The sequence below is a fragment of the Austrofundulus limnaeus genome, unplaced genomic scaffold, assembly GCF_001266775.1.
Source record: "Austrofundulus limnaeus strain Quisiro unplaced genomic scaffold, Austrofundulus_limnaeus-1.0 Scaffold258, whole genome shotgun sequence".
NCBI classification, from domain to species: domain Eukaryota; kingdom Metazoa; phylum Chordata; class Actinopteri; order Cyprinodontiformes; family Rivulidae; genus Austrofundulus; species Austrofundulus limnaeus.
In genome coordinates this window covers 762,803-771,955 of record NW_013952660.1, presented here as the reverse complement: position 1 = coordinate 771,955, position 9,153 = coordinate 762,803, and the positions used below count along the sequence as shown (strand labels likewise).

General features: G+C 38.6%; 1 protein-coding gene across 1 annotated transcript in view; it reads left to right on the top strand.

Annotated features, from left to right (window-relative positions):
- Positions 1 to 9,153, top strand: part of ttll11 (tubulin tyrosine ligase-like family, member 11) — a gene marked incomplete at its 5' end in the record, with an annotated part of 19,789 nt that overhangs the window by 6,409 nt on the left and 4,227 nt on the right. The window contains 4 exon segments of the mRNA XM_014020578.1: positions 884 to 979; positions 1,068 to 1,180; positions 4,244 to 4,492; positions 6,237 to 6,343. Of these exon segments, the coding sequence (XP_013876032.1) occupies positions 884 to 979; positions 1,068 to 1,180; positions 4,244 to 4,492; positions 6,237 to 6,343 (565 nt within the window).

Below are 9,153 nucleotides of genomic sequence, written 5' to 3'. Positions count from 1 at the left end.
TTTCTTTAAAATACATTCAAAATGTTTAAAAATAAACTACAAAATTAATTAAAGTGCAAATTAAAATATAGTTCTATCTGCAACTGTGTTTGATAATGTTTTGAACTTTTAAAATATTAAATGGTAAAAACAGAAGCTGCTCTTCATATTAGTGACAAACTTTGGTGTTTTTTGATGGGTTACCTTCATTTTTGCTTCTACTTTTCATTTAAAATAAGTTTCCATTCTCAGCAGGTTTCTAAGGTTCTTCTTCTACATATTAAAAAAGTTGTTAAACATCTGAGTGGTGCACTACTGCTACTAGTGGTGAGAAAATGTATTGCACCTTATTCAAATTCAATGCGGTCCCACAGCCCTCTGCGCCCCAAAGTTACAAACTGTTGTTCTTTTGAGGCCCTCACCTACTTACCTATCCATCCATCCATCCATCCATCCATCCATCCATCCATCCATCCATCCATCCATCTATCCATCCATCAATCAGCATTTGGGATATTCTTCTTTTACTTTTGTTCTGTTCTGTGGGTTTTTTTCCAGATCAGACTTGACAAATTCCCGGTCAGGTATCCACAGGTCTGGAGTTTTTATTTTATTTTATTTTATTTTATTTTATTTTATTTTGTTTTTTTACATCTTTGTTCTTTTTCTGCTATCCTAGTGGTGTTGTTCTCATACTGATGTTTTAAACTCCAAGCTGTATGGAAGACAAAGTAAACAGGAAACGGTTACATCACTAATCAGGGTTATTTTTATAACATCATCAGCTACTGTTTCCTGATTGTGACATTTCATTGCTCAGAATTCTGTGACTCAGAGAAATTAACTTTTTGTTTTGTGTGTGTAAAATGATTCGTACCTAATGTTTGATTTGTTTGTGTGTCAGGTTTTAGGTTTTGATATCCTGCTGATGAAGAACCTGAAGCCAGTATTATTAGAGGTCAACTCTAATCCCAGTATGAGAATAGAACATGAGCAGGAAGTAAGACACTGTTAACGCCGACACACAATACGCCAATCTTTATAATCATTGACATCGTCTAATCAAATGACATCTCTTTATTCTTCAGGTGGCACCGGGGGTTTTTGAATACGTTCCCAGTCCAGTGGATGAGGAGGTCAAAGTGGGAGTGATCAGAGACACGCTACGCCTCATGGATCCCTTCAACAAGAAACCAGCACCGTAAGCACCCACAGACGGTCTACACACAATCAGAATTATCCAGGAGGTTTGCCCTGCCCCCCAGCTGCACCGCTCGCCTCCCCATGAAGGTCATGGCACGTGATGAGCTAATAAACGTCTGTGTGTGTTGCACATTGCCACTTCACTGCACCCGGGGCAGATGCTGAAGCTGTTACATCATCACCCACCCACCCCCAGCGCTGCGCCCCCGACCTCCCTGGGACTTTTGGAGTTTAGACAGTAGGGCTGGACGATGGCCTAAAGATTTTCCATCAACCATCATCAGTCCAACTATCAGTGATTGATGATTGCACATGTGACTTTAATCTTTTTGTCTAAGGAGGGGCAATTCCATCTCTATTGTCTGTACAACTGTTGAAGCCAAACAAAACCAAACAAATGACTAAATAACTACAAACAAACAAAGTAAGCTTGAATAATCTCTAAATTTGAACAAGCAAATAACAAAAACAACATCAGGCATCCTTCATATCCTTTCTCTACCAAACACTACATGGCATTATACTTTCCCGATAAATTTGACCTCATCATCTTTTTAAACATATCGATTGTTTTTGAAGTTTTTATACTAATATCAAGTTAATTCCACAAATCTATTCCCTGAATTACAGTGCAGTGCTCCTTCAGACTAGTTCAAAGTAGCTGTGTTTCCATTGCAAATGTGTGCAAAATTGTCGATATTCTGTTAATGTCGAAAAAACACAGTTTCGCAATTGTGGTGTTTCCATTAAGTAAGAAATGCTATTAAAGTCACGCGTGAATAAGTTTGTTCTTGCGATGTCATTACAAACATGGCGGCAATGGATGTAAACACATACATAATTGCTACCATGGCACTAGAGCTCATCAGAGGAGACTTCGGTGTCTTATCGAGGCTTTCCAGCAACAAGCCCTTTATACTTGGTATACGTATGTGACGTTTTTGGGAAATTGAAGTCGGTGAGTTTACTGCTTTCTTTTACAACTTTAGTGATTTTACTACTACTTCTACTTCCTATTGTCTTCTTCGTCATCGTCTTTTTCGCTAGTAGAAACAGCCGATTTTTGATCACGTCACTCCCGTGATGCAAATTGCAGTTTTGCAAAACACACCAATTTCGATACGGCTGAAAAACCACCTCATCCTAGCGCAAAAAGATTTTGTCGAAAAAAGGAAGTTTTTTCGAAATTGATGTGTTTCCATTGAACAAATTAATTTTCGAAATTCTAATTTGCCCATTTTCATGGTCACTGGAAACGCAGCTGCTGGAGGATTTACAAAAATCTCCATTCCCTTGAGGTGGGTGGGAGGGGTCATAGCGAGTCTCTCTTTCAACAAATTTTAAAGTGCCAATATTATGTGTTTCTCAGGCATATATTTAAATACAATACCATAATAAAGTATCTACTGTATGTCACCTTTAGTTGTTATTAAAATGGTGTTTTTATGTTTAAATAGAAAATAAACTTATCTTCTCATCACTTCCTCTTCTAAACGCCTTGAAATTTGGCCTCTTGTCTCGTTCTGCTCCTGTACCTTCCCGTTCGGKGGGGGKGGGGGGGGGTGGTTTCGCGCTATGATGCAGTAACAATTTCCTCAAAGGGATTTTGAATCTGAAAAGAGCTTCACTGAGTGAGAAGTAATGTTGAGAGCTCAGCAGATGGTTAAGTTTCACTTTCAGTTTCACCCGAGAGCCTGCAGGAGTCATGGGGGGGGTGTGTGTGGGGAGCGGGTGCGCTCTGCCATGAGGAAGTTCGGCTTAAAGACACGTTTCAGCTGATTAAATATATATTTGTCGGGTGACCATATCACCTTCTACTAATAATCCTTATAGCTCATTTTTGTAAAATAAAAACAGGGAAACCAGCTAAACACATTAGTTAGTTTGACAAGATCACTTTAGCCCCGCCCACTTTGCACATGGTCGGTTCTAAATCACATACAAGATTCGATCTGAACCAATTGTTGTGTGCATTATAAGGGAGACCTGCTCACTTTAGCCCCCAGTCCATTCGTCCCTCCGTAGAAATTTCATAGTCTAGCCCTAAATCTTACATGTCCTTATTTTTCCAACAAGAAATATTTTTGAAAGCTGGAACCTGCAGAAAAAATATCTGTAGCAACTTATTTTCCTGATTGCCTGCAGTGCACTGTGAAGTAAGAGCTCAGTAAGGAAGAAAAATGTTGCCAGAATTGTAGTTCCGTTAGAAACCCTGGCCATGTCTCATTGTTTTTCACAAAACCTTAAATGCAAAAGTCAAATTGCATAAGCCCTGATAGAGAAAATGTGGGTTTAACCATAAAGCATATACATCATTGATGTAAAATCAGGGGTGAGAGCACCACATTGAACAACCCTCAGACACTTACCACACCTTCACCTTCACGTGAACTCTTCCACATGGTCTTCTCTTTTAAACCAGGGCTTTATTTCTTTGAGAAAAACTTTGTATATTTATCAGATGGGTCTAGTTCACCTATCAGGACCTCACTGGGTTGGTTCTGCTGTAAGAAAATTTAGTGTTCGTTAACTGAAATCGTGACAGAACCACATGAATGTTGAAGAGATTAAAATTTGAAGGAAGAGAAGGACCATACAACACCAGTGATTGGAGTGAACGGTGGTTTAATGTTCTCTCTGCAGACATGAAACCAACGCTGAATGAAAACCGTAAGTCCCGGTCTATAAATACATGTTTCTTCAGTGCCTGGTGCGCCCACTACAGGCCTACGGCTGAATCACAGACACTCGCACAGACATCCTGTCCTCATGTCTGATTAATGGTTTCTCTATGTGTTGTGATTGTGTTTCAGGCATGTATCTAAACCTATTTTAATCAAGACATAACAATAGTTAAACAATAGATTATAAAAATCAATACTTAAAAAAAGAAAACTATGAATATAGTGTGGTGCTTTTAAAATCAGTTTCTAAATGACTAAATAAATTTCTTCACTGCTGTTTTGCTTGAATGCAAATATAAAGAATATTTAAATTCATGAAGTCATTTTTTTTGAAGAACAATGTAGAAAATAAGCTTTTTTGCATTATTCTGTTTCAGGGTTTCTCAATTGAAGTCAGGCGGGTTTGAACACGTGGAGGAGATCCCATTGGATCCTGAATCTCACAGCAGGAGTCCGGACGAGATGGGAAATCTGCCCTCCCTGTGTCTGAAACAGGTCTACCCCAAGTACACCAAACAGTTTAACTCCTTGCGGCTGGTGGAGAGAATCGCAGCTCTCTTCATTCGTTTCCTCGGGGTCAAAGGCAACATGCGGCTTGGTCCCACAGCCTTCAGAACCTTCATCAGGTGCATAGTTTAACTGATTACATACTGATTAGAATCAGCTGGTAGCCTTCTCCTCGCCTGAAACGCATCGCCAAAGTGGAGAAAACAACCAGAAAAAAGTAAAAGTTTAAAAACACTAATCCTGTTTGATATATTCATCAGGGACATGATTTGATTCTACCTGAGAGACACATTTGGCTCTAAATGTTTCTGAGTAATACAGAGGATGAATCATTTTGAACAGAACTGGTACTTTACTAATCCCTTGTTGGAAATTGTTGTCTAACAGCAACAGAGGTGTTTAATGTAAGGCCAAAAAGGAAAAACAATTTCAATGTATAATAACTAGTGCTAGGCATAGATTAAAGGTTTTTATTGTGAATAATCTTAATCTTTTTTTAGATTAATTGTTATTGTACTCAATATTTTGTACAAAATTAAATTATGAATGAATACTTTTTTTTTTGGTCACATAGAAAATACATCAAACTAAAATTTAACCCTATCTGACCAAAATGGAAGAGGCAGAAGCCAATGGCTTGTTGTGCCTCACCTTACTATCTCTAATGGATTCCCCAAAACACAAAATGCACAAAAGCGCACTGAAACAAAAACATAAAAAGAAAAAAGAACCAAAAAACAAGTAATTTCATTGCACTATTGTACAAAGTATGACTGTGAAATGACAATAAGGTTTATCTTATCTTATCTTATCTTATCTTATCTTATTTACTTACTTACTTTTTACTTTAATTTGTTGTTATTCTTGTTGCTGTTTTTTATGTTTTTTTTAATTGTACATAATTTTGTACAGCCCCTTGAGCTGCTTTTAGTATGAATGGTGCTTTATAAATGAATAAAAACTTATCTTATCTTATCTTATCTTATCTTATCTTAATGACATGTAGGTGATCACTTACAGCATATCAGTCACTAGTAGTCCACTGTTAGTTTTTCCCTCCATATCATTTTTTAAATTATTATCAATTAATGTTGAATTATCATTTATTATTATAATAGGTTTTATAATTCATAGTTAAAATGTAAACTATTGATAATATTTAGAAATTGGAATGATCATTAGATTTCAACAGATCTATGTTAAAATCACCACAAACAAAAATGACCTGGTCTTTATACTCATTGAACATCTCAGATATCTTCTTAATAAATTGATCAGTACATGTTCCTAGTTCTCAGTACAAACAACTAGTACAAAAGTCATATTATCATTTGCATTTAAATGATATTACAACAACACGCCCTCCTATCAGTAATTTGGAAGTCTAAATAAAGTGGCAGAAAATCAGTTGATCCTCTTCTAAAATCTTTATTCTCAATGTCTGACTCCTATCAGTAGATGATGATTGGCCTGTTGTTTTGCCTTTGATGAATATTATGACAGGAGGCTATCTTTTTACTGTAAATAACAATGTCTATGTTAGTGAAAAATGATTATATGATCCTAACTGGCCAGAACTGTTTGTTTTTACCAGTTTTTGGACTCTCTTATGACTGTAGTTTCTTTGCTTCTTTAGGTAATCCAGGTTCTTCTCCGAGTAATAACAGACTAAAAAAACTAGGAATGAGAGGATGTAGGTGAAGGCTTTTACTCACCCATCCTTCATCATCCAGCATGTCTGATCTGTTGCTTTGTGTCCAAACAGAATGAAGGACACCTGAACGTGGCCGTTTCTATATTTAAATAAAATGTTATTTGAATTATCTTCAGGTACTAAGATTTGTTTGATTTTTTTTTTTTCAGGACGTGTAAGCTGAGCAGCAGCAGCTTCAGCATGGCTTCAGTGGATATCCTCTACATAGACATCACCCGTCGATGGTCATGTACGGCACCTGAGTCCAGAGAAGCAGGTAACACACCACCAGTCAGTTAGTAGCCGTGTTTCCATCTAATTTTGATTTGAATTTTGAGCGAATTTTTTAAATTTCGCTAAAAGGAAAAAACGAAGAAATGCGAATCAGATGTGTTTCCATCAACTGGCTCAAAGCGAATCAGTTACTTCAGACACACGTGTGTAGTAAACAGGAAGTTAAAGTCTCATCTCATGAACAGCCGACTCAATCATGCACTTTATATAAAGATAGGACCCAGTGGCCCAGGACTGGACCTGATCTTGAGCGAGCATGCACTTCCTAAGGCAGGGGTGCCCAACCTTTTTTGAACCAAGAGCTACTTTTGATGTCAGCAGTTTTCCGAGATCTACTCGTCCAGTCTCAGTATCAAAAAACATATATTTTCGTCTCCCTACTCCTTACTTCTTTAAATTAAATAAAACGGACAGTAATGTGTTGCTAGTTTTATTTAGCTTAAAGTATTGTCAAACAAAACTATCTACTTAACCATATATTTACCTACAAAAAAAAAGAAAAGATAAAATCCTTACTTAACTCCTGACAGAGAAACAGAAGTGATGCTCAAGCAAATAGGATAATTTTTTTTACCTCCTTCAATTAGTACTCCCTGTAACGTGCGAGCTATGAGGGCTGGAAACCTGTCCACTGAGAGAACCACAGAGTCAAATAACTTTGGAACATGGGAACTCGCCTCCATTTATTCAAAGAACTCTCCTCTCTTTCTCTCCATACAGGGGAGGAAAAACAAAACAAAAAACTAAAGTCAAAGCATACAATATAAAACTCTCTCGTTTATACTATTACAAAAAGTGACTTACGATGGTGCAGATTCACATATCTCCAACAACTATTTCAAATCTCAATCTGCAGCATGCAGGATGGTGTCATCTGTAGGTGTTGAAGAGCTCAGTCTCTCACTGGTCCAGACTGCCGGCTCCAGACCATTCAAAGAGTTCCACCTGGTTCACCACCTATAAACAAGACACACACACAGCCACGCTAGGTACGGAAAACAAGGGCACACCCAAACTGCAAAATAAATAAATAAATAAATAAATAACACAAAGGTGCCAGTCAGTGTATAAGACACTAGTCTTGTCTAAAATGTCATAAAAAAACAACATACAGGCACATTGTGACAAGTCTAGAGGAGACAACTTTTTATGCAAGCTATATAAAAATAATGTATAAATAAATAAATGTAAAAAAATGTATGTCTACCTTAGTGGGACTTTTGACACTGAGAGGCGGCCAGGGTCTCATAGGCAGGCAGTATGAGGTGGTTGAGGTGTAAGCAGGTCTCCAGATGATTATCAGTCTTTGTGAATCTGTTGTTGGACTTGATGATTTTCATGTGAGAGAAAGCAGACTCCAGAACTCTCCATTCATGCGACTTGTTGCTCTGGATTTGATCCCAATGCCATTTTACAGAGTCAAAACCTAATTTTCAACCCAGAGCAGTCCAGACTGAAACTCGGACACGAATTTGGACACATCCATCCATCCTGGTGGACAACTGCATGTCTTTATAGCAGCCACAATCTCACTTTTATTTTTAAAATCACGGAAAAGCACGTCTGCGGCATCAAACGCTTCTTTCATAACTTAGTCATCGCTGAAAGACGTGTGTTGAGGCAGGTACAGGGCTGCATTAGCATAGCAGCCTCACCTTAGGTGGGGAAATCCGCCTCGTAGCGTCTGTGCATTCTTTTGAAAGAAATGCTGTTCCACGTTATCCTTTTTGGACAAGCCAAGGCAGCGCTCGAATCACATATGAGTCCTCTTCCCACTCCAGGTGAAAATAATAAGTTTTACTAGTTTTGCTAGCTGTCTTTCATTCATCATTTTTTTTCGCCTCGCTGCCATGTTTTAACACATGACCCTAATCTCGCAAGACCATGTTTGGAGTGCTGTTTCACAGCACCCAAAACTAGCGAGACTGGAGCGCGTTCAAGAATGCAATGTTAAACAAACGTTGACAAGGGTGCGTTCAAGAATGCAATGTTAAACAAACGTTGACAAGGGTGCATTCAAGAATGCAATGTTAAACAAACGTTGTAAAGAGTGCGTTGAAGATTGCAATGTTAAACAAATGTTGCGAAGAGCGTGTTTAAGGCTGCAATGTTAAACAATGTTGCGTTCTACAAGCTCTGTGATCCATTGCTCCGTGAGCTACTGCTAACCAGCTAAAGATCTACCGGTAGATCCCGATCTACTGGTTGGCCTGGCCTGTCCTAAGGGATTTACCAACTCTGCAGAGCCATTGGGCAGCAAGCGGGACCCTCTGAGTAAATTCTCCCCTAACCTGACCCTATACCCTAAACCTATCCACCCCAGTACATTCCTGACCCTAAAGCTAACCTAAACTCAATTCACATCTTAGTCCTAAATTGAACCCCTAAACCACCAATGGTATTTCCCCCAATGTGAACTGCAGTGGGTCCTCACCAGGCTGTATGTACCAGGAAAAAGGTCCAAAAATCATCCCAACCAAGTAGCAAAAACATGTACACACACAATGTTTTTATCTGTCTTCATGGGGACTTTGCATTGACTTCCATTCATTTTCCAGTCATTTCTATTGCCTAACCCTGACCCCTTACTCTAAACCTAGCCTAAACTCAATTCACTCCTTGTTCCTAAACCTAAATCCCACCCACAAACGGCATCCGTACCCATGGGGACCAGGCTTTGGTCCCCATAAGGACCATTGTGTCCACAAAAGGCTGTGTTTGTCTGGAAAATGGTCCCCATGATGTAGCAAAGTGTCCACACACACACACACACACACACACACACACACACAC